This window comes from Phalacrocorax aristotelis, chromosome 10 (assembly GCF_949628215.1).
Source record: "Phalacrocorax aristotelis chromosome 10, bGulAri2.1, whole genome shotgun sequence".
Classification (NCBI taxonomy): domain Eukaryota; kingdom Metazoa; phylum Chordata; class Aves; order Suliformes; family Phalacrocoracidae; genus Phalacrocorax; species Phalacrocorax aristotelis.
The window spans coordinates 4272730-4298378 of record NC_134285.1 but is presented as its reverse complement, the minus strand read 5'-3'; the positions used below and the strand labels follow the sequence as shown (position 1 = coordinate 4298378).

At 43.4% G+C, this 25649-nt stretch overlaps 1 protein-coding gene across 3 annotated transcripts; it reads left to right on the top strand.

The window, feature by feature from the left end:
- The first annotated feature begins 6753 nt into the window (after positions 1–6753).
- On the top strand, positions 6754–22466 carry ARPC1A (actin related protein 2/3 complex subunit 1A). Of its 3 annotated transcripts, XM_075104813.1 has the most exons (11): positions 6832–6938; positions 8966–9056; positions 10167–10248; positions 10833–10937; positions 13187–13409; positions 15106–15213; positions 18594–18806; positions 19927–20002; positions 20203–20396; positions 21108–21198; positions 22075–22466. In XM_075104813.1, the coding sequence occupies exons 3-11, from the start codon at positions 10185–10187 to the stop codon at positions 22111–22113; spliced, it is 1113 nt and encodes a 370-aa protein (XP_074960914.1). In that variant the 5' UTR covers positions 6832–6938; positions 8966–9056; positions 10167–10184; the 3' UTR covers positions 22114–22466. The 3 variants fall into 3 exon arrangements, with proteins under 3 accessions (XP_074960913.1, XP_074960911.1, XP_074960914.1); XM_075104812.1 differs by lacking the exon at positions 8966–9056 and having other exon boundaries at positions 6754–6938; XM_075104810.1 differs by lacking the exon at positions 8966–9056 and having other exon boundaries at positions 6754–6938; positions 10144–10248.
- Positions 22467–25649: the final 3183 nt, after the last annotated feature.

The window sequence follows — 25649 nt, the reverse complement described above, 5'->3', positions numbered from 1 at the left end:
ACAGAGCAGCTATGAAACTCTTTCCTGCACCTGAGCTTCCACATTCAGCACCAGTACCTGGAAAGGAACATTTTCATTTAACAGCCAACATGTCCTAAAGGGAATGCACTAATTTAAGGAAATCCAGACTAGGCAGAAAAGACACACGTAGGACACTCTCAGCCCACTGGAGCGCAAGAGAACTTCAGCACTTTGCACCCCGTGCAGAACTGATCGATCAGAATCTTTATGGTGCTTGAGTAGAGCAGTAACAAACCACTGGTATCAGCAGCTGATCTACACCCATGACGGAGAATTTGCAAGTTGTACAGTCATCAGCATCATGACCTGCCATTTATTTTTCAACTGCAACAAAACTCTAGAGCACGAGCAGCTTCCTACTCCTGGGGTATATGCCATCTTCCTACTTCTTTTTCTGATCCTCATAATTCCACATCAACACTTCAGATCCCTTCCATAATCATTTATCCTTTTGCTCCTTTTCAGATGAAGGAACTGGAAATAGACTCCAAACAGAAACACCATGTGGAGACTGAAAATTCTGCACAAGAACAAGAGGCATCTAAAGGAGTTGGTCTTCCACAAAAGATGGCCACAAAACCAACCAGTGCATGCAGGGGCTGCTGGAAAAGACACAAACAAACTGTAAACTCACAAGAGGCAAACTGAGGAGGCTGCATCTATTCCCTGCTCCAGCTCACTGTTTCACCACGCAATTGTACCTTGTGCACCAGGGGCACTTTGCCTCCCCAAAACACATACTGCAGGAAGCACACATTCAATTTCTACCATGGCACCCCAGATACCTGGCCCACTGTAGACTTGCATGCACCTGTTGAGACAGCCACCCAAAAATGTGCATCATTCTGTACAAAGGATTACTCCCCTCTCCCTTCTTTGCAGCCACTGCCTGTCTCTAATATGTGCACAGGTACAAACACACAATTTAAAAAATACCTATTAACTACTATTCTTTAGGGTCATGACTATGCTCTTTATTTTGATGTCATTATGCACAGATATCGGACATGTTCCAGGTCTGTTTTTCTAGTGCAAAGATTTCTGTTGTTAAATCAAACCGCTTCTGGTACAGGAACAGGAGACTAGCCAGAGCCTGGCCAAGTAAAGGAAGACCATGCTTGAACTGGACGATGAGGAGGCAGAGGAGAGGCAGATGGGATGGCTGAATCAGCTCTAAACGAACCACACACCAGGCATCGTGTCTCAGCAAGCAAAGGGCTTGCTTTTGGAGAGATTATCCAAGTGCCTAAACCCTCTTCCTCTGTGTCAGCAGCTGAGGAACAGGCACCAAAGATAGAGCTTGCAGGTTGGAATCCACCTGAAATGAATTTATTAGAGCAGAAAAGGGTGTGGGATGGAGATGAGGAAAACATAGGTGTGTTCTCAACACTAGCAGACTCATGCAGTTCCCTACAAAAGGGAACAGACATATTCCATGAGTATTTTCATGCACAGAGATAAGTTCTGAAATCATAGAATCACAGAACCATTAAGGTTGGAAAAGATCTCTAGGATCAAGTCCAACCATCAACCCAACACCCCCAGGTCTCCTAAGCCATGTCCACTAGTGCCATGTCTACATGTTCTTTGAACACCTCCAGGGGTGGTGACTCCCCCACCTCTCTGGGCAGCCTGTTCCAATGCCTGACCACTCCTGCAGTTAGGACATTTTCCCTAATTTTCCTAATATCCAATCTAAACCTCCCCTGATGCAGCTTGAGGCCGTTTCCTCTCATCCCATGACCAGTGACCTGGGAGAAGAGACCAACACCCACCTCACTACAACCCTCTTTCAGGTAGTTGCAGAGAGTGATAAAGTCTCCTGTCAGCCTCCTCTTCTCCAGGCTAAACCCCCCCAGCTCCCTCAGCCGCTCCTCATAAAACTTGTTCTCCATACCTTTCCCCAGCTTTGTTGCCCTTGGCTACTGGTTATTGGCTAATAACCAAACGGCTAATGGTTAGTATAGATGTGTTTTCACTAACAGTAAAACAGAAAGGGGAAAAGAGCAGCATCCTTCTACTTCCAAAAGGGATGCATGTTAAGGGCTAAATCTTTTCTCAAGAGCATCAAAATGGCACAGCAAAGACCCCTCTCAGGAAAAAGCCTGCCTCATCCTGGCATGGTACGCCAGGACGCTTCCGTACACTCCAGCAGCCTAGCAGAGAAGACAGGGACCAAAACTAGATGAAGTAGGTACCACCTAACTCCTACTCCCTCTCCTCCTTCCCCTGGGGTAAAAACAAGGGCATAACACATCATTGCTTATCAAATGTGCCTCGACATTATAGCATTTCTACCTTCTTTCTTAGCAAGGTTTTGAAAGGAAAATAATATGCTACTGCAACACTGCTCCAATCTCCTCTTTTCTTCCAGAGTACTATGTAGCTTGCCAAGAGCTGCCTATTGAAAAATTGCTATAGAACTGATTAAAACACTAGGCCTGAGATATCAAGAAGTGGCCTACATGAGAAAAAGACTAGGAGACAGAAAAAAGTGTCCAACAGTCTGCAGACAGAAGAATTATCTATGTGTCAGACCCAAAAATCTGCAAATAATATACTTCTCAAGTATACCTGGAACAACAGAAGATACCCAGCACTACTTGAAAAGGATCTGTGCTAACACAGATTTGGTATTTTTCAAGCCAAGGATAGGAAGCGAGACCTGGGCCTTCTCTTGCAAATAATTCCTCTCATCAATAGCCTTCACTCATAATCTTAATAAAGCTTACTCTATGGGGAAACACTTGATTTTGTTCACAGCGAGACAGCAGAACATAGTGTTCAGGGTTGCTGCTCAAACCTAAGCTGTTAGACATAGCGGGGTGCTGCAACAGGAGGGTAGAGTAGCACAGAGAGCACATTCAGATGAACTGGGAGGCAAAAGCAGCTCCCACGGGAGCACATTGGGGCACAGTCTGCAGGATATGAGACTTTGTTGGTTGGAGGAGAATGACTCTGGAACTAGGAGGGCTGACCCCCAGTGAATGCCTTGATCTAGCCAATGTTAACAATGCCAACATCCAATTTTGCTGCCACAATCTAAGAAAATGGTGATAAACACTGCTGCCATTTCTTTTCTAGTGATCATTTTCTGTAGGAGCTAGAGCTGTCATCCGAACACACTGCTGCTGTTCACCAAGCCTTGCTTGGACAACCGGAACAAATGCATTTAGGCGTACAACCTTTGAAAAGCAGGCTAACAGAGCGCAGATGCTGTCAGATGTCACACACTTTACACTTTGCTCTCAAAGTGATCATTTAGAGCCTGAGCCTGGGGGCCTGCTGGCCTGCGCACACAGGGGAAAAAAGCAGTCAGTATCAAGCCCATTGTCTCCTAGAAAGCCAGTAGGCAAAAAGATCACACACCAAAAGTCTGGTCAAGCTGCACACAGTGGGAGCAGTCTTCCTTCTTTCTCGTTCTGTGTTATGACCGTCACACACGTTACACAGAGTTAGAACAGGAGCTGGCAAGGCAGGCACAGTTAAGTAGCAAAAAAGAAGGACATTTGGATAAACCGACTTCCCCTGCTTAAAAGTCCCAGGTTTGCTGTTATTTAGATCATCAGTGACTTAATCTGACCTTAAGGCGATGTTCTTGATAATTCTAGAATATTACTGATGAAAACCAGTTTTGACAAGTTACTGTGATCTGGATGGCAGTTCAAGAGAATCAGGGAATAAAATTAGGGGGGAAAAAATACATTTTTTGCATCTTCCTTTTAAATATCAGGCATGATATGACACTGTGCTGGAAACTGCTGCATTTTCAAGTACTGGGGCAAATGATGGCCATGTAGAATGCCTCTCAAGGCAAGTATTTTCATCTGCAATTACATGTTTGTATATTCAACAGCCTGCTTCCAAAAGACCTCTTTTTGACTAGCTACTACCCATATGAATGCATTTGCTGTTTAAAAAACTTAAATAACAACCTCAAAGGACATCCCAGCTCAAATTTTTTTAATATGTATATTAAGGTCTGATTGCATCCAAACTACTTTCACTAAGATCAGTTCAGCCTTCAGTTCTGAGGCATTAATCTCAAAAACATGGGCATCCTTTCTGGATTAGCACAGCGTAATTGTATCAGCAATATGGCAGGAACAAAGGTGGAAAATACTCCGGAAAGCTTCTCTGCAGACAAGGCCTTAGCTTTTAATGCTTAAAAGCTCCGCAGAGTTCCTCATTTAGATACTTTCACCGCATCTGGTGAAAATAATTTTGTAAACATAAAACCATACTTAAATGTAATTTCATTCCTGTTACGCAATTTTACTTGGCCTAGTTGTGCATCTTTAATCTGTGCAGCTGATCTAGTTTTATCGTCAAGCCAATAAGGGCTGCAGTGATTACGTATCTCACAGTTACAGAACCATCGTAATGCTGGTTTAGGAGACCATCGACACTAGCCTCCTTCCCAAATGCGAGATCTTATATTGTACTTTTGCCATTCTGACAAACATGTGTCTGATCCATTCTTAAAAACCTCGAAGAAGAGCCCTACACCCTGCCAAGTCAGTCCAACGCAGGGCTTGACTACTTCAAAGGAGTCATTGAGAATTTTTTTCACTGTAACATAGGTCTGCCTTGCTGTTATCTTAGCTTATGACTTTGTGCCCTACCCTCAGTGGACATTAGAGAACAAATTGTTCCTTCCCTCCTAGCAGCAGCCTTTTATCTATTTGAAGGCTTACTACATCTTTCCTCAGTTTTCTGTCCTCTCAACAGGCTCAGCTAAAGTCATGTGTTCAAAGACTTGGATCATTATTGCCACCTTTTTCTCCAAATACCCATATTTCTATTGTGCAGAGCCCAGGACAAGATAGGACACACTCTTCTAGCACAGCTCAGCAGAGCAGGATTCCTGTTATGTGTCACTAGCATTTTCTTACCTATATGGACCTGCATGGTGTTTGCCTCTTCTGCAACAGCAAGACATTACAGGCTCCTATTCAGCTTACATCCCAGGGCAGCCCCTCCAACCTTTCCTGCTGCCCCATTCTTCCCAGTTTGTAATTCTGAAGTCGATTATGTTGAAGTTTACAGCAGTGCACCTGCTACTGAACCGCATCCTATTTTTTCTGTGTTTATTCTGCCTTCAAACTTGATCATGTCTTCAAATGCAGTAATTACATTCTTTATTTCATCATGGGTGATTAATGGACCCAGGGTAATTCCCTGTACAAGCACTGATATCAGGAACATTTTCCCTCAACCAGTTTTGCAACTCCCTTAGAGCGGTATCATCTAGACTGGTTTCCCAGTTTATTATTAGAATATCCTGCAAGTCAGTGTCAGAAGCTCTACTAAAAAAATCAAGACAGATGACATATACTGCCTCACCTTTATCTGCATGCCCTGTTATGCTGCCAGAAAAGGAAATTAGATTGGCTCAATTCATTCACAACAAAGCCATACTGGCTAGCATTCACCTTCTTTTTTCCTTGTAGATCCTTATAGATGCTTATAAATTGTTTATCGCCTCTCAGACTAGAAATTAAACTCACTACTCTATTGCTCCTCAGTATATCTGGGAGTCGCTAACTCCCCCCATTCCCCTGAGACTTACTTTTTCTCTTTTTTTGTACTTGAGCTCACAAAACCTCACAGACAATGGAGTTTTTCGTTTTACAGGAATGAAGCTGTGAGACCCAAACAGCAAGCAACTCGTCAAGGGGATTAAGGGTAGGGCAAAGTACTGCAAATGCACTTCTTTCTATATTCCAGCCAGGTAGGAGGGAAGGCCCTACAGCATCTGAATGAGTTAGGATAGGACTGTTATCCACTGCAGCGGAGAGAGCAGTCCTTCTACCCTTCAGCCTCCAAAAGGGAGGGAGGTCAAAAGACTCCTCACACAGCAGCTCTCCAACTCTAAATCCGCCTACACTGAAAAAGCCCAAATGATCTCCCTTGAATTCCTCACAACCTCCTTCCGAAGCCTATGGCTCTTCCCCCTCATGGCTCAGCCCCCACCTCAGGAGGCCTCACACAAACCAGCCCCTCCAGCAGCACTTTGGGCCTCCCCGAGCCCAGAGGGCCTGCAGGTGCTCAGCTCACACCCCCTCCAACAGGGGCAGCCGTAGCCACCTTCAGTTCACAAGGCTCTAAAGCACCAGGGACGACAAGAACTCCCTTCCTTGGGAGAACTTGACATTGAGGTGCCAGAGCGTGTCCATGAAGGGCAATGCAGCTGGGGAAAGGTCTGGAGAACAATTCTGATGGGGATCGGCTGAGGGAGCTGGGGTTGTTTAGTCTGGAGGAGGCTGAGGGGAGACCTTATCGCTCTCTGCAACTACCTGAAAGGAGAAATTAGGAAAATTAGGGAAAATGTCCTAACTGCAGGAGTGGTCAGGCATTGGAACAGGCTGCCCAGAGAGGTGGGGGAGTCACCACCCCTGGAGGTGTTCAAAGAACATGTAGACATGGCACTAGTGGACATGGCTTAGGAGACCTGGGGGTGTTGGGTTGATGGTTGAACTTGATGATCCTAGAGGTCTTTTCCAACCTTAATGGTTCTGTGATTTTATGATCCCAACTTCGCACCTTCCCATCCCAGTCCCCGCCACGCTTACCCAATCCCTCCCCACTGAGACACCCCACTGCGCATGCGCGACCATCACTGCGCGCCTTTGTGCGCCCCCGCCGTCCCATCGCGCAGGCGCATAGCGGCTACCCCGGCGCGCCCCGCCTTCCCCCGCCCCCCTAGCGCGGCGGCGGCCGCGCAGGCGCAGTCGGCGGGGGTGGCCGGCGGTCGGCGCGCAGGCGCAGAGCGCGTTTCCTGGCTCCCTTGTCAGTGCCGGGCCCCCCCCCCGCCCTCGGCCTCCGCCGCTGGCCGCTCCCTCTCCCGCCGCCCGGAGCGGAGTCGCGTTGACTGACCAGAGTCCGCGAGTCCCGCTCCGCTCCCGCCGTCTCAGGTGAGTCCCCCGCCTCGGGGGCGTCTGTCCGCGGCGCAACCGGGCCGGCCTGCCCGTCCACCCACACCCCCACCCCACCCCCCCGCGAGGGATGGGAGGCGGGGGCAGCCTGCGGGCCCGCCGGTGCTGAGGGGATGGCGGCGGGGAGGCATCTCAGCCCCGGGCCGCCCGGCCCTACGGCTGCACGGGGAGGGGGGCGAAGGCACCCTTGTGAGGGTGAGGCGGTGGGGACCTCTCAGCCGCTAGCCCCGGGTGGACGGGGCCGCGCAGGGGGTGGGTGAGGCGGCGGCGGGGGCCTCCCCCCGCCCCGGCCCCGCGGCGGGCTCCGCGCTGGGCAGCGCCGTTATCAGCGCGGGGCAGTGCCCCTGCCGAGCCCGCCGTCCATCCCCGGCTGATCGGGTTTATAATGCTAATGGTGTCCTGGGCTTGCCTGCGAGGAGTCACCCTCCTGGGAAAGCTGCGCTGAGTGACTTGGAAGGGAATGACAGTAGTGGGAGGCAGACCTTAATTACAGGCGCTCCTCTTCCAGATGTTCTCAAGTGATGTAGGTGTGCTGAAAATTGGCAAGGATTAAAACGATCCCTTTCCTTCTCTCTGTCACACACACGCACATGCTATCTCCACCTCTGAGTCTGCTAGTTGCTTGTGTAGGGATGGCCTTGCACCTCATATTCCCCACCCCACTGAGAGATGACAGCAGCTGAGTCCTGTGCTTCCCAACCTTGATCTTTTCAGTCTACATACTGAAAGGACTCCTGCTATACAAAGGTGCAAGACTTCCTATTTTTTTCCAAATCCTTTTTAAAAAATTTTATTGAAACTCAAGGACAGTTACTTTGCATTTGAAAAAAAAGATCAGGGATAGCTGCATTAAGTACTTGGCTCATAAAGTTATTATAACAGTATCTTCCCTGTGTGAGATTCCGAGGTTGGCTGACAGGAGGGCATTGAATATGAATATATATTAATTATATCAAGAATCAGAGCCAGTTGCATTTTGTTTAGTGAAGTGTTTTGTCTACACACTGGTAAGGAATAAATATAACAGGAAGACTTTGTTAAGATTTATCCTCCCAAAGAAAATATCACTGCAACTATCAGATGACAGAAAGAGTAGTGCTTTTTTTGATTATCATCACTGTTCGTTTTTTATGAGTTTGTTACCAAACCAAAACAGAAAACAGTCGCTTGCTACAAGTTACGGTGCTCAAGAAACTCAGTCAATGGGAAGGAATGGATCATGTTGCTTGTCTAGGCTGTCTTTGGGAGCAGCGTGTAGGTTAGTGAAAATCTTGGAAGTAGAAGTTACAATGGGACCGTATCATTTATACGTAGTGCCAATCTGCGGACAAAATACCAGGGTTGTATTAGAAAGTGTTTCAAAAATAGCTGTGTTCCTTGGGGAGGGGAGATTGGATATTTTTAAATTTTATTTCGGAAAGACTAGAAAAGGCTGAGCATTCCTTGTTGGTAGAACAGCTCTTCAACTTTTCCTGTATATGGAAATGTACTGCTACTGAATGTTGGCATGTGCTAAAGCAAGATTGTGGAAAAAGCAATTTGCAGTCCTGTTTTGCTTATATTTAATATAAGCATGGAATCTGAAATCATGGCTGTCCAAGGTCAAAGGTAACTCGGATCATGTCAATGTTTTCACACTAGTAAAACGCAATTAATTATTTTGCTTAGGTCTGCGTATATTTAATAGCTTCACTTGATTGGTAGAATATGATTATCATGCTGGTTAAAATTATGAACTGGGCTTGGAGCTTATATAGTTAAAAGTTTTATTTGAAGCGCATTTGAAATTAAACTAGAAGTTTTATTTCTTTAAAATAGTGATACTTGATTTCTTAAAAAAAAGGGGGAAAATGAAAAGTCTCTCCAATTATTTGCATTGGCGAAGTACCGTACCACCTCTGCTCCAAGGTTCAGCACTTTCAGCATTTGCTGAACTATTGGTGTGATAGTAATTGCTAAGCTCTGTAAGAACTTAACATCTTACTCATCTTTCATTCACTCCGGAGTTTCTGTTGGACTGCCCTTCATTTCCTGTTTGCTTCCAAATTCCTACCTTGTCCTGAAGTCTCCACCCTCTGCTAACATGGCCATACTTGGGTATGTTGTAATTTCAGGCTATAATGGGTGTGGATGTCTTGGAATGACATCACAGAGATATTTCTTTTTAGACATATATGTAGGGGTAAAAAAGACTTTGATCCATCAGCCAAGGATAAATTGCTATGAAAATTAGTGGAATATATGGAAGGAATTGACAAATCCAAGTTCTATGTATGGAACTACACACATCTTAATTATTACAGGTGACTCTGAGTTTTTACGATGTTATGTTCCATCCGTTTATGCTGCCCTTGTTTAACACAGGACATAAAATACAACGGGTATTTTAAACAACTTTGTAATTGCTGGCCAGCGTGCCTCCAAGTGCAGCATTCAGTATTGTCTCTTGTAGCAGTGATAAGTTAAAGAAAAAGCTGGGTGTCTAGCTTTTTTTTAAACAAAATACTTAAAACTCGAACGATTCAGCTTGTTCTTTTAGTGTTTGAATCTCATGGGGCAAAAGCCTAACTCTAAAACAGTTGAGAGCTAGATTTAATTTGAATAAATTAGTAATTAGATAATTACTAATCTTAATAATTTTACCCTAGGATACATATAAATGGCTTTATCAAATAATAAATCAGCAGATTACAGCTATATATCAATGTTCTGGACACACCAATTTAACCTCCTGGTACAAAAAACATAAAAGAAAAAGATTTTATTGTAGTGCTGCCTGTGAGCCTCGATACATGACAGGGTTTTGAATCAGTTCACTGAGATACATCCCTAGAATTTTCTATTTTCCAAGTATTCTACTTCCATGGTAAAACTGTTAGGTTTGTTAGATTTCCTAAGCACCTGCTCTCTCGCCTTCTCGCTAAGAAGCAAGTGTATATGGCTTTTAGGGCAATTACAATTAGCTATAGTGAGCAGGACAGGTAAAATTCATCAGCCTGCTGAAGGTACCGGGGTGTGTGGCAAAGGTAGCTTTTTAGCGGCCTTAACTTATTTACTAAGTTGTGATTTCTGTAAGTAAATTGTAATACTGGACTGAAATGACCTTGGTAAATGTTGAAGGCTGATTTTGTTTTAATAATTGTCTAATTTTGAAGTGTTTTGTTTTCAATTTTACGCCTTTCAGCTTTTTCAATTTTTACAACATAGGAATATCTTTAACTCGGAATGTCTCTACATCAGTTTTTACTAGAGCCAATCACCTGCCATGCATGGAACAGAGACCGTACTCGTAAGTAATAGGCTAGTTTTAATTTTTAATTTTTTTTTTCAATTGCTATTTTATCTTTGCTGTCAGTTTGTGATCTTGTAATGTTCTGGATCATGTCTAGGGAAGGTATGGCCAAATACATGGTGCTACATGTTAAATGTTCCACTTATGATCCAAAAAGCAGGCAACTTCTAAATCTGAACTTCTCTAAACCCATTAGTGGAACTCTGGCACATGAGCAGAGCTAGTCTTCCTAGAGTTCCAGAAAGCCTGGCCTCTTGGTCTGCATCTTGGGAGAATGGCCTGACACCGTTACCCTCTCTGACCATCTATTTCCGTAGCCCTTTCTTTTAATAGCCTGGTTTTCTACTATAATGTGGACTGTTATGTTCCAAATGTATTGCCTTTCTGTGCGGTATGCTCGTGGCCACGTTATGACCAAAATTACTTGAAATTATCCAGGGATGTTGGCCCTTAGTTTACAACACCCATGCAATGCTCTGAAACTTGAGAATACAGGTTTTAGATTGGAAAGTCTTTCCAAGTAAAGCATTTGGTATTAAAAAGCCTTCTGTACTATTGGATTGTTTTATTTTTTCTTCAAGAGATTGCCATTAGCCCTAATAATCATGAAGTCCACATCTACAAGAAGAGTGGGAACCAGTGGGTAAAGGCTCATGAGCTGAAGGAACACAATGGACACATCACAGGTGAGACAATACTGTGCTGTGCCAGACAGCCCACCCTGTCTTTTCCCCAGTTGTGAATCTGAACAGGAAATCTGCAAGTGTTGAGTAAATCTTTTTATAGGTTGGCATTCCTGCTTATGGAGAGCTTTGCAGCATTTTTCTGAACTGCATGCAATGAATGTTAGCAGGAGAAGCCCTGTTTTGTTTCTGGACATTTTGGTAGAGTAACTGAGCCTCTCTTTCTTGTCTATTGCTTATTTTTCATCCAGCGCAATCCATAATGGCATAACGAGAATAAATTTTCAGTCTTCTGAAGTAATCTGGTTGTGTGTCAAACCCTCCTGATGATACATGCTGTTCCCTTTCAAGTGCTAGTATTAAAACTTCATCAAGTATACAACTGTTGCATTGGTTTGTGGTTTGCAACAGCAATAAATATTGTTTTTAGGGACTGTATAAACACTTGAAGTAGTCAGTCCTGGATTTATGACAGACCATCAGTGAGCATATTTTACTGGAGGCCCAGAGTATCTGTAGCCCCACAACGAAAATGCAAGAGCTGCTGTGATGGGTCACAAGGTGTTATTTTTAAAATATTATTGTCCTCCGGTGGTCTCTTACTTTACTTTTTTTTGTGGTGATATTTTTATGAGGGCTTTATTCTCTAAGGAAATGAAAGTAATTAATACAAGCACTTGTTCAAAACAGCAATATCCTTTATTCTGTTCTCAACTCACTAATGGGCAGAAGTTTCTGCCCAGTAGTGTTTTGCAGGAACTTTATGCAATTTATCTGATTCTTGCTGTCAAAGAGCACAACTGTGTGTGCTCTTTTGTGAAGAGTCACTTGGGCTGAATTTACAAGTGACATGCTGTTCCCCAGAGACATTTCTCTGCGTTCTACTTGTACCTGTTCGTGTTAGAAGCCAAATATTCACGACTTGGGAAAAGAGTTCTCTCCACTTCCCTGCATAGCATATACCTTTGGAATACTAAATGCTGCAGTTGTCATAAAGAGTAGACTTAAACTGTGGTTAGGCACAGGAGACAGACTGATCAAACTGCTTGTTGCCTCTGACAGGAGTGATTCAGCTGCTGCCACTCCAGCTTCTGATCGCAGGGGACAAGGTCCCTTGTCTTGCCTTCTGTGTCTTGGTTCAGAGGTTTGTGGTGAGCTGCTTCTGTTCACTTACAGAAAGAGTGTTATTCGCTCTTTTTTCTGGCTTAGTTTTCTGCTAAGCTAAAAAGCTGAACTTGCCATGGGTCCAAATGCCACTGGTGCAAGGGAGGTGGGTGGGGAGGAGAAGTAAAGAGAGCAGTGCTAGAGTGATTCGTGTAACTAAGGTTTCAGGCTATCAACCTCTTAAAAACCAAACTTCTTAAGTATAAGACTATTGTTAAGTAGACAATATACAAATGACATGGTAAAATTAGTACAAATTCTTTCATAACTTTTATACTTCTTTCAGTTTGTGTGCTTAAGGAATGTTTTGAATATAGAACACAGTTACGAAAAGCCATTGGAATATAATTTTGTGGCAGGAGAGTTAAGGCTTGCACTGTGCATCTCAGAGAAGGATGTTAAAGAAGAGATGAAAAGTAACGTTGCCATAAGACTCTCCAGTTGGGAACATCCTGCATTGCATAGAAGGGGAGAGAAGCAATGGCAGGCTTACCAAAGGCTTCGTTTTATTCTTTGAATTTGTTGGGTTTGCTTGGTAAATGTTTCTTTCTCATGGCACAGCTAAAATAGGCATGGAAAAAATATAAGTATTGCATCAGTACATAAAGATTGATAACTTCTAACCCAAAAAAACCCTGCTATCTAAACTTTTAGATCATGACCGTGGTCTGGCAGCAACCAGGCAAGTGTGTTAGAGGTTTGTGCATAGTTTTAGAATTGCTGGGTTTCAGCTGTTGAAACGGGTCTCTGGCAGAAGTCGGTGGTTTGAGGAGTGCCGGCGGACAGGCCTTAGCCAGCCTGCAGAGCTCCACCTGTTGGCCAGCCGTCGGAGCATGCTTCCTTAGTGGGCAAATTCTCTGTGGAATCTGGAAATTTGGGATCTGCAATTTTGATGAAAGCTAGTGGGAGAAGCTGATACCACTAACAGTTTGAAGTGGTGCCTGGAGAATAAGAGAGGAAGGGGAATACTGGCATAACAGTAATAACTGTCTCTGTAGTAGAAGGCTGTGTAACTGTCTCTGTTTTGGCTTTCTGTAAAGCAAACAGTAAAAAGGGAAAAGTTTATTAATGTGAACTCTAACTTGCAGGTATTGACTGGGCTCCCAAAAGCGATCGCATTGTAACTTGCGGTGCAGACCGTAATGCCTATGTCTGGAGTCAGAAGGACGGTGTGTGGAAACCAACCCTTGTGATCCTGAGAATTAATCGTGCAGCCACCTTTGTGAAATGGTCTCCCTTGGAGAATAAATTTGCTGTGGGAAGCGGAGCTCGACTTATATCTGTGTGCTACTTTGAATCTGAAAATGACTGGTGAGCTATTTGAGTTTAATTTCCGTTTATACTCCTAAGGTCTTCACAGAAAAGCTAAAGCCTGGAGTTTAATGGCAGTAACTAGGTTACTATTTTCCTTATTTCTGAAAACTTCAGGAAATGTAGAGGATAGGCCTCATCAGTTCTTTCATGGACTTTTTACATCTTAGGAAAAGCTTCCCTTTTTTTACTACAGTGTAACACCTGAAGGCCTTGGACTTAGCCTGTTCTCGGGTTATACATGTTGGCTGGATGTGTTCTGGTCGACTACCACAAACATGTGTTGCTTTTCTAAAAGTGCAAGAATTTTTGCAGAGTAAAAATTTCTTTACTGCAGGTGTACGGTTGAAAAAAGATAAATGTTTCCTCCCCGCACTTCCTTCCAGAACGGATGAAGAAACCTTGACTTGAGTCTTTCTTCTGTATGGATTGTTTTGGGCCATTTCTTGTCAATGAAGAATCCAAATCTGTTACTTATCTCCACGGTGGTCTATTAGAAGACATTCAAGCTTGTCACGTACCTGTTCTGTATTTTGTCATATATTCTTGTCACAGTTTATAGATTTCACACAGGGCTATTGCAAATATTTCCACAATTATTTTTTTCTCTTTGCATCTAAACTTAGTGCTTTTGATCTTTAATGGATCTACATTTCTAGCCGTACATGTCGGAGCTACATTTACTGTATCCTCTGTAGGTGAAATCGGTGTGTTGAGTATTTGTTACTTTGGGTTGCATAACCGTGCATAAAAACACAGGTGTCTGTGCCTACCGTTCTGTGTGCAGTCTTCCATGTGGAGATGGTAAACAATGATACCATCTGCAAAATACATTTTAGAGATTGTTTTGGACTTTTATGCTTTCCAGCATATTCCGTTCTTAACATTTTCTCTGCCTCACTTGTCTGCAGAAGAATCAAAACCCCATATGTTGAAGACAAATAATTTAATGTGATCCCTAAAACCGCTTGTGCCTGGTGGAAGTAAATGCAAAGAAAAAGCACCATCATCCCAAAGGCCATCAATTGAATGACAGATTTCATTGCTATTTTGTAAATAGTTTAAACAAACTAAATCTGCCGAGACATATTTAGGCTAATATTGATGCATTCAACATCAGGACCGTTTTTTGCTGTGCGTTAAATGATGGAGATACAGGCACTAGTCATATATTGGCAGTTCACCTGTTTACGTCTTGTGTTTTATAGTTATTGTATTGTTAGACAGTAGAAAAGTCGATAGGTGAGAGAGGTGACTGTAGAACTCATTGGAAGGAGCTGGAGAGGAAGCGTACTTAGTGATCTAAGAAAATAGCGCTTCGTAGCTCAGTATTACGGTCAAAGCTGAGCTCTTGTTCATAGGATGTAAGGGATCATGCATTTACTGTGCAGAATTCACACTAAGGAGTTCAGTCCGACGTGTTATAAAAATGAGTTAGAAGGGGAATAGGATTCAGGTGAAGAGATATATATTTAATGTGAATTTGTTTATAATCATTAAAATTCTAGTTAAGGTGACCATACAAAGTTACAGACTGTACAAGGCAATACGAAAGATTTGGGCAGCATGTGAGTTTTATCACAAAACTGCTGTGTTTAGTCATTGGCAAAGGGTGATCTTTTTGGGGAGTATTTCTTGGGTTTGGGAGAGCCCAGTAAAATATTTTCGTATGAATTTTATGTCTCTCTTCGTTTAGGTGGGTGAGCAAACATATTAAAAAGCCCATTCGTTCCACTGTCCTTAGCCTGGACTGGCACCCCAACAATGTTTTGCTGGCTGCTGGATCCTGTGACTTCAAGTGCAGGTGAGAGAAAATAAAGCGTCTATAAATCAGTTTGGATCACTGGTTCAAGTCCGTCAGCAGCATGAGCATGTTGATCATGCGTTTGCTATCAGGATAGAAGATGGCTCATTGCATACTGTTGGTGTTACCAAAATAGAATATCCAACTTGAGACTTTGGCTTTGGTGCTGCTGCAGGCAGACTTCGGACTACTGACGTTTATCTGTTGTGGGACGCTCCTGAATTTAATGAACTGGTGGGTTTCGGTACTAGCAGCACACAGAAGTAGTACTACTGTGCACGCACCGAGTGCTGAGATCTAGCTGTTAGGCTGAAATTAGACTAGCAGGTGCTATCTTGTAGAACACCAACACTGCTAGTTAGGGTTTAAGAAACAATATCCTGATGGTGCAGTTCCAAAATTCAGAGTAACTTGGCACTTCTGAAGGTGGTATCTCATCTTTTTCTTCCCCGAGTTACTTGTTTTCTCCCCGTCGCTTGTGCTAGCCTTAACGTTCTTGCAGCCCGGTGGTGGGCAGGGCCAAGGAATTGATCCATCTGAAACTCAACGCAACAAAACATGTTTTTGAAGAGCATTAAAAAAAAAAAAAGGCTGATAAAAACAGACTGGCAAATGAGATGGATGGTGTGGTCTTTCAAACTGACTGCGGAATTACAGCATGAGGGACAGACCCTGCAAGTTGCTCTGTGCGGAGCGATTGGGGTCACTGCAATGAAGTCTGCGTGGGGAACTGTCTGCAGTTGGTTGGACTTTAATTTGTATTTACTTAATCACTTGTACCTTGAATAATAAGGAAAGCTTCTTTTCTCAAATTCTTTATGTAACAGGGTGATTTTTAAGCTTCAAAGTGTGTACTAAAAATGACTAAGAAGGAGTGGGAGGGGGAGGTGGGACAGACTATTACATTCCTTATTTCAGAATGAAACCCATGCATCTGAATTAGATCCTTTGATACCTTTTTATGTAAGGAGAGATGTTAAATGAAAGCTGGGAAGAAAAGGAGAGTTGTCTCCCTTCCCTGCCTCATCTCCAGTTTTAATTAGCTAAACTATATGTGTTCACTTCCTTTCACAAAAAAATGTGATGTAAAATGTACTCATTCATCTTCCAGAAGCAGCTGCTTTTCACATGTGGAAGTTTTTTTTCATGTGTGTTCATAAAGCATCTTGGGACTCGGACGTTAGGTCAGCTGACACATATCTCTGTTACTGTGGACTTCGGCTACAGGCTTTGTTCGGTGCTTGTTATGTACCTTGCCTCCCTGATGATCTCTTCTTTCCTGTTTTGGTTGAGAAGTTAGACTTGAGTTATTTTCCGTTCAGTGTAGGTTTGGGGTGGGTTTTTTTTCTTGTTTGTTTTTTAAGAAAGCCAAGATGTGCCTAGGAGTATTCTCTAGAAGACTTGCTTAGTCTTTTGTTTCCCATCAGAAAACATGATGCAGATGTGTCCAGCATCTTATTTCTCTGAAAAATGGTGCATATTATGAAAAAAAACCCAGATCTTGGTTTAAAACATTTGGGAAACTTTCTACTCTTGCTTAACATCTTATTTTAGGATGAATCATTTAATAATTTTGCTGCTTTTGTCGTAGAAATCTCCATACAGAAACGTTAAAGAAAGGAAAAGTAGTGGAGATTGGTACTGCATTTATGTTTCTATTTCTTCCCCAAAACCATAAAAGAATATTCTCTTTGGTAAATGATCAATACAGATCTCTAAAATTCCAGTTCTAAGGAATTTTCAGTTACATATTAAAGTTAATAAAGATATCTAGGCTTGAAGTATGTACCTGTTCTGATAGGTGGTTCTGAAGAAAATTATTAAATGGATCTGCCAGAGCCACTGCCAACTAATAAGCAGCTGAGTGGGAGACATTTTGGAAACAGAATGGAGGGCAGAAGAGGCTCCACGTTGATAGGTATTCAGCAGAGCTTTTTTGGTGGCTGGCCTAGATGAGCTCCTCTGACATTTGTCTTTAGAAATAGATATATATATATATAGCTAACAGCAATGCATAGGTGTGAATTTTATATTCTTGCAGGGACGATGTTGCTGTGGGAATGAAAGTAATTTCCCAATGTTCTTTGAAGGCTGGGTCCTTCAAGCTGAGATGATTTTGGTTTTAAAAGAGAGGGAGACTTTAGAAGGTGAAAACCCTTTTTTTAACTAGCAGTTATCTTCAAGGTCTTCCACTCCTTAGGAATAATTTTTCTGCCTTGTGTCAAAGGCTATGCTTTAAACATCTTGTCCTATTTCCATACATTAAGAGAATCATCCTTTTAGATGTCTCTATAAAATTGTTTGTTGAAGGATTGTCATTAGATTATATTTAAACTGATAGAGCCGAATTTAAAGTAATACTTAATTCTCTGAAAATATGTACGTAATAGAGCTGCAGTTAAACCCTTCTTGTTCCAAATGATCAGCTTGATTTGAATAAGCTGAATATAGCTACCTTTTGAAGTGCGTACCCCACACATGTAAAAGATTTGAAAAACAGGGAAGGGGGAGCAACATTTCCTTAAACTCACTATAAAATAAGTCCTTTTTGTGTGTGACTGCAACCATGAATATTTGATCACATTTTTTTGCTTATACTGAGATGTTTCTCTGGTGGTAGTATGGCGTCGCTCGCTTGCTCCTCCTGTTCAATGGACCCTAATCCTATGTTTGTGACGTCCCGGTAACTTCCATGGTAACAGTCAAGAACGCCATATTGTGGCATGTCTGAATCATGCAGAAGGAATCTGGTGAAAGGGGGAGGCTTTCTATTTCAATATATCTTGAAAATTGTAGTGCTGGGAACAAAACTATAAAAACATGGTGGTATTTCAGGTTTTCAAGGCATTCTTTCAGTAATGAGCCAGAATAAGGTGGCTCAGAGCCCCTTTGCTGGCATTTGAATATCAATTTCCTTTCTTTGAAATCCTGTTAAAAACTGAATGTTCTTAAAAAGTGGGTGATTTTGTAGGTGTTTGTATTAGCTTCTAATGATATAGTGCAATTCGTGGTTTTTGTCTAATTGAAGAATAGACTCTGAGAATGATGAGCACCGCAAAAGGATGAAAGGGAAATCTTAGCACAGTGGAAAACGCAATGACAATGTATGGTTTTGTGCCATCTTCTGGAAAAAAAGGAGAGAGATACAGGAACAGCACTTACGAGAAACCTGTATGTGTTACACCCTTTGTACTGTTGCTTTCTCCCGTATACTGAAGCTTCCCAGCCGCTTAATGGCTTGTTGTTTAAAGATGACGTAGTATTTTATGTTGGTAGAATTAGAATGCATCTATTTGCTTCCAATGTGAAATGTATATGAAGCTCCCAGGAAGGTTTTTTTTTTTTCTGCCTTTGTTCATGCTGAAATCTTTCATTTGCAGGGTGTTTTCTGCTTACATTAAGGAAGTGGATGAAAAACCAGCCAGTACGCCGTGGGGCTCCAAAATGCCTTTTGGGCAGCTGATGTCAGAATTTGGGGGTGCTGGAAGTGGTGGATGGGTGCACAGTGTCAGTTTTTCTGCCAGCGGTAACCGCCTAGCCTGGGTCAGTCATGATAGTACCGTGTCAGTTGCTGATGCCTCAAAAAACATGATGTAAGTATGCTCTTTCTGTTAGCTGTTTGACATAGGAGGAAGCAGGATGTGGAATACTGTGCTTGCAACAATGAGGGCTGTGGCTGCTGTTTCCAGTTTTGACAATTTTACTGCAGATTCCAGGAGTCTCTTTGAGGCCTATATAAATAAAGCAGATTCTTAGAATTTTCTATTATATAAATTTCTTATAAGAATTCTTCAGTGAGGGTATAGTCAATTTACTTTGGGGGGAAAAAACAGCATTTGGAAAAAAATACATTCCACTCCAGTGATTGGGGAAACAATATTTCCTTGTAAATGGATTCAAGAGAATCCAGAAATTATCTCACTCCGTAATCGCTAAGACCCTATCCCCAGCCAGGATCTGGAAAATAAGCTGTTCATTTCATGAAATGTTAATTCCAACCACTGACCTTAAGACACTGCTGCTGCAAGGTTTCAACTTACACTTTCCAATTCAACGAAATATTTTATTAACAACTCTTCCTTCTGCTCCTCATCTTGATCTGAATAACTTCTCAGTGTCCGTGGCTTTCTAACCAAGGAAGAGAGATTCCCCGTACATTTTGATAGCAGAGATCTCTGGTGGATCATCCAGGCCTTGCTATGTTTCATTTTGAATTATGGTTCTGATGGCTACAGCTGTATAAGTAGCTGGCTGGGGATATCATTAAGTATAAAGTCTGCTAGAATTCTTTCCTCATTGGTTATAAAATCACAAAAGTTGACTTAATTTAAGATACAGGCTTTGTCCTCCTGAAAAGATGTCAAGCACTAAAACTTCAAGTGTGTCTTATATGCGAATGGAAGTCATAGCATCATTAATTGGAACCTTTTCTGGGGGTATTCTTTTTAAAGTCATGCCACGGTTTACACACAGTACTAGATAACTTCAGCCTTTCACCTGGGATACCTCATGTTTGCTATAGATCTTGCAGGATGCTTTTATTAGGTTAAAACTTTTTATTACAAATTACAACCATCTGGTGTCACCTCAGGACAGCTGAACTACGCTGACTTCTTTTCCAGTAATCCTTGTGTGGGAATGGTCTCTATTTCTTGTTGGAGCTGGAGATGAGAGGTTTCAATGAAGTCCTCTAACAAATATTCTTGTGTTCAGGGTTTCGCAGCTGAAAACAGAGTTCCTCCCACTCCTGAGCGTGTCATTTGTCTCTGAGAACAGCGTGGTGGCAGCTGTAAGTGTCTATTATATTCTCCTTGTAGAGTGTTGTAGTGTTTTGGAGAGGGAGAAATGCTGTACATTACGAAGTTAGTAACAAGCAAGCTCTCCCTGAGTGTCAGTCTTTGCATTTCTGCAATTAACAGCAGCAGAAAAATGAAATGGTGAATTTGTTGGTTACATTTCCTGGCACGCTTTCGTGATGTTTGGTTGCAGGGCCACGACTGCTGCCCGATGCTCTTTAACTGTGATGACCGTGGCTTGCTGACCTTCGTTTCCAAACTAGACATTCCAAAACAGAGCATCCAGCGCAATATTTCCGCTATGGAACGCTTCCGAAACATGGATAAAAGAGCCACTACAGAAGATCGTAACACTACCCTGGAGACGCTGCACCAAAACAGTATAACGTGAGTGTCTTGGCCACCAATGTGAGGGGAAGGAATTCTCTCCACGTCATTTTGGTTTCCCAGGATGTCCTGCAAACCTATGAGAGCTCAGATTTGCTATACCAGATGGGTTTAGCTGGCATCCTGTTTTCATCTTAGTCTTTCACTAACAGCTGTCTATTTCTGGGACTTGTATTGAAGCTGGTAAAGTTAATCATTAACAGCTACTGCTGTTTGCTCATGTTTAAGGTGTTCTGTAACTTGAACTGAGTTTATCTTATCAAATATGTAGATAGTTCTCAAGAGGTTGGTAGCACTGTGCAAAATAAGGTCAACAAAACTCACCTGAAACAGGAATTCACATACCAGCTTCCTATTTCAGATGTTACTTCCATGTGTATTTATTCATCAAAACGCTTGATTCAGGTTAATCGAGTAAAATATCTTTGCATTTAAAAAAATATGTGAGCCCAGAGGATGCTGACATTTCTGAAGCAGTTTGTCTTTATTCAAGTAAGGTGTTTAGGCTACAGTCACCAAGCTGTAAAAGAGCTTTCAGCATCCTCTTTCTTTGCTTATTTTTCTGAAGCATTGTACCAAAAATCTAGCATAAGCTCTGCTATACTCATATCTCCCTCTGAGAGAGCAGGAGTTGAATTCAGCCCAAATTTCCCAGCTTTTTGGCTCTCTGGAATGGGTGTCTATGTTACAGCTATCACTCTCTGTTTTCAGCCAAGTGTCTATTTATGAGATAGACAAACGAGATTGTCGTAAATTCTGCACCACCGGCATTGATGGAGCAATGACCATCTGGGATTTCAAGGTCTGCTTTTACTACCATGTTTATGTGAACTGGGTGTGGTGGTGGGGTTGTTTGTGGTTTTTTGACCTCTAACGTCAACTTCTGGGGCTCAGCCCTAATGCAGGTTTTATTAGCAGTAGGAAATCCAGCCTGGAATGTTCAAGACCATTAGTGAACTCCATAAAGAAGACAGATCCAAGATCCATGATAAATGCAGATAGCATTACCACCTTGCTTAGCAGGTGGTGCTAATCCAGGCAGTTTTTTAATGGAATCGCTTAATGTCCCTGTAGGAATCCCACTAATTCTTTCCTTCTCCGACTGGGCTGGAAAGATCGTTGGTGTGACAAGGCCTGCTGCCCTGTGCTCCCATCCCTTTGGACTCTGTTCACTTCCTTTCCACAGAACACGGTCCTGCCCTCTCATAATTAATTTATCGAAGTAGTAAGAAGTTATGGCAGTTAGAAGATGCAGTTAGCACTGTGGTGAAAACCCTAGAAGGATTTAGTAATGCAAGTGCTTGCTATGCTGAGGACTGGCCAACAGAGGTCTCTGCTGGCCTCCCCCGCTGCCGAGAGCTGTGCACTGCCTTTTAGGCAAAGAGTAGTTTGTCTGTATTCTGTAATGAGAAAGCTCTGGCGGGGACAGGAGCCAAATAAGAAATTGAGGTGATGTATAACCTGCTTCAAGGCAGTTTCAGGGGAAGGGGATGGAATTGCTGGTCTACATATGCACAAGTTTGAAATTAATGACCATAGTGGTCTCTGGCTCTTGAATATGAGTCTAATCTCAAGTATTTAGGGTTTTTACTCATTTTTCTTAGCATCAGCATTTACACTGAATTATTTAACACAGGATACTGTAGCAGATTGTGATTAAGATTTTCTCTCTTTCAAGACCTTAGAGTCCTCTATTCAAGGTCTACGAATCATGTAAAGATGGATTTCCGTGATCTAGCAGGACAAACTGCTTGACAGAATGCAGCTCCCACATCTGCACAAACCTGAAAAGGGAGAAGGAAGGTGGAATATTTGGAAACACTGAGAAAATACAGCTTGGCAGATTTTCTTTTGAATCTAAATTTGGTGAATTGTGTTGGTTTCAAAATCAGCTGTGATTGTTCTTTTATTTTTTTTTTGTTTTGTTTTGGTTGGTTGTTTCATTCCATTCTTTACCAAAGCTGCTCCTTCAGTAGTTTATTGCAGGAAGTTCTGAATCACTAACTTAAAAGGGGAATTTTATGTAAATTGTCTGCTAGAAATAATAATAATAAAAAAAAGAAAAACTGATTCTTCGTTTTGATGCTCATTAGCAGTGATTTAAAAAGGAATCTTAAGGGAATTAACTCTGAGGAGAGAGCGGGGAAAACCCTGCACTGATATTTTATGGCCTTAAAACAGGAAAAGTGCATCTTAACTGGAAGTTTGTTGAAGTTGGCAGGTGAAGACTTGGAGTTCTGATGATCTGGTTGTGAAGATTCAGCTGGGCTTCTTTCAGGGGAATTGTTCCCTTGAGGTGGTGGTTTTGGCGGATGAACGATTTTGTCCTACTACTCTTAATTCTGCCTGCCTAGCATTTAATCCAGTAATAACAGCAATTATTCTGTCTGTCTTTTATTGTCCGTTTAGCAGGTCATAGTTTTCCGAAGGCAAATGCTCAGAATTATTTGTAGTTACCCTTCAGGATTTGTACAAAGCCTTCTCACAGCGCAGTGCCTGGGATACGGGGTGGAAGGCTGCATGCAGAAAGTGAGGCAAAAATCTGCTGAGCCAGATCTTAGGAGGACAAATTAAAAGCAAATCACTTCTTAGGTCTGTGAAGCTACGCAGGCCTGCGGGTTGTGTTAGAGCCGAGTGCTCGGCCTGTAAAACTCTGTGTTTATAATGACTGATGGGGAAATGAAATGCACTTACCAGAGGTATCAGCATGGTCTGGCTTCTGTGCAGACCCTTTGTCTCCAGGTGACTCCTTTTGAAGTTCAGTTTTGAGCCTTGGTAGCTCGTGGAGGCATTTGCAAGTAACTTATTTTATTCACGTGGTCTAGTTACTCTTAACTGTCTTGCTGCCTGGAGGCTTGAGGCAGGCTGTGCTCTGGAGGGGATTGCCTGGCTCACAGCATTGCTTTATAAGGTTTAAAAGACTTTGTCATTTCTGTCGAAAATGCAGAAGTGTCTTAAAAAAAACCCAATGACTAAATTTAACCACTTCCTCTGGAACCAGAGTTGCTTCATACACTGATCGTTTCTCAGCTTGGAGTGATTGAAAAGGGAGGGTGGAAGATAAGCTCATGAAGCTGAACAACTGCTGTTGTTCTGCTGCAAGTGAACTGTGTCCATCACAGACCTGGATCGTTTCCAGGTGGGGTGTTGGTTGGGTGCAGAGAATTGACTCTTTTCCCAGTTCCTTCTGGCTTTCTTGTGTCTCCCACCTTCCTCCCCTGGCAGTCAGGCGTGGCTTTGCAATTTCCCCTCCCTTCTAAACATAAAATAATGACTGTTTAACCTTTACTCATCATGCAGTCCAGTGACCTGATGTGTGCGATGACTTGTGGTTGGGTTGGGTTTGTCAGCTAGGATACAATGCTGGTGGAGTTAGTGTCTTCTGGATCGAAGTGACCCTGCCAGCCTTGGCGGGCGACAGAGGAGCACGGCTTTGGCTCTGTCCGGCTCCCTGCGTACTGTTAGATGCTTATATCTCACAGACAGGAATGATTTTGTTTCTGAAGTCACTTCCTGAAATTGTGATGGTTTATTTCCAAAAAGTAGTAAAAAAATGGATTCTAAATTATGTGGTCCAAATAACATAAAAGGATGGGAAAAAATCATCCAATGTACGAGTGGAGAAAATGGATCTCTAAAGTTTTATGCCTTGTTCTTTTTCTGCGTGAAAGAGCTGGAGAAGGTAAAATAAGCCCGTTTGTTCCAAAAAGCCAACAGATTGTCTGAAACTGCTGTAGGTTACTGTCTGAGGGAGATACGTGTGCTAGGAGTCTGAGATAAGAAACAGACTGGAGATATTTATAATAGAAAAGGACTGAGCATGGGGAATATAAACAACCGTCACTCAAGGCACAATTCAAGGTAAAACTGCCCTGAGCTCTGCACCTTGCCTGGCCATGGGAGACGGCGCCTCTCTGCATTTCCAGGCTATCACTCCACACTGGGAGGACGTTCTGCTGCCATCCCACCTCCGTCCAGCGTCTGAGAGCCGTGGCAAAGGCGCTTGTTTTCCCTCTTACCGTTTCTTTGGTTGCCTCCCCCATCTGTAACACTGTCCTTCATGTCCAGCGTGGGTGAGAATTCACAAGCGTATTTAGCAAACCGCAGCACCAGCCTTCTTAGCACGTGCTTGTATGTGCTGGGGTTGTTGGTGCCTTTGAAAGCGATGTTCGCAATCAAGCTCATGGTTGCAGTCTTAATTACGGGATGGCTGCACATGCTCGATGTTACACGCCGGCTTGCAGACTGTTGGGGACAAGAAATGGGGCTCTACGCCAGCAGGGGTGCCAGAGACTGTTCACTGGAGCCTGCCTGAAAAGCTCCCCAGCCTCTAAATATGAAAAGAAGCTGCAGAATTGCTGTCACTTTTCATCCCCTCTGCTCCACCTCCAAAGAAAACCCCAGCAAAAATCCATTCTGGCATCCCCAGCCCCTGTGCTGTGGGATAGTTCCTCTACAGCCTTGCTGCGGGGAACCTGAGCACCACAAGACATGCCGCTATGGATGCAGGAGGATCTTTCCACTTAAGAAAATGGAGGCAAAAGCAGGTAAAGGGTTTAGCCAAACCTTGAGTCAGGTCTGGCGAGAGACCCAGCAGGGCTGAGCCTTCATCCCCTACTTGGGGAGGGAAGGCGTGAGTGCATCGCTGCGTGTGGGACTCTGCAGCTGAGCGAGGAAGAAGCTGAAGCCCATCTCTCCTTTCCAACACTTCCAGCAGGAGCTGAGCTCCTTTCCTGCTGGGAAAGGGATAAAAATTAGTTGCCCTGAAGCAGGAGAATAAAAAATCGGGGGGCTCATGGCTGATGGGTGGGAATACATGCACACAGCGTGACTGCAGCCAGCCTGGGCTTGGGTCCTGCTGGGCTCAGTGGGATGCAGGAACCAGCAGCAGCTGCTGCTCAGGGTGGCCGGATCCCAGCGCTGTGGGGTCCTGCCGAGCTGTGAATCTCCCCGGCTGCGGGAGGCAATGCCAACGCACGTATCGCCCCGGGTGGGCTCCAAGTGCAGCTATCACCTGCTGCAGGCCAGCGCCCGCAGGCAGGGCCTCCCCGCTGCATCCGTTCCCCCCAAAACACATCGGGGACCAGGGGGCGAGCAACCGTCCTGCAGCCAGAGGGAGAGGATGGGGCTCCTTCCCCTCCGCTCTCCTGGCTGCATCCTTCCCTGGTGCACCCGGACCGAGGTCCCCTCATCCCACGAGCAGCGGGGGCTGCCGGGAGCATCCCGGGGCCGGTGGCTCATCCACGTGCGGCG

What these genes read in the sequence shown, in the direction of transcription:
- ARPC1A (XM_075104812.1), top strand. Translation starts at nt 10,185, where the DNA reads ATGTCTCTACATCAGTTTTTACTAGAGCCAATCACCTGCCATGCATGG. An exon ending in TCCTGTGACTTCAAGTGCAG is followed by an intron (nt 15,214 to 18,593) that starts GTGAGAGAAAAT and finishes TTTCATTTGCAG; the next exon opens with GGTGTTTTCTGCTTACATTA. An exon ending in AGAACAGCGTGGTGGCAGCT is followed by an intron (nt 20,003 to 20,202) that starts GTAAGTGTCTAT and finishes GTTTGGTTGCAG; the next exon opens with GGCCACGACTGCTGCCCGAT.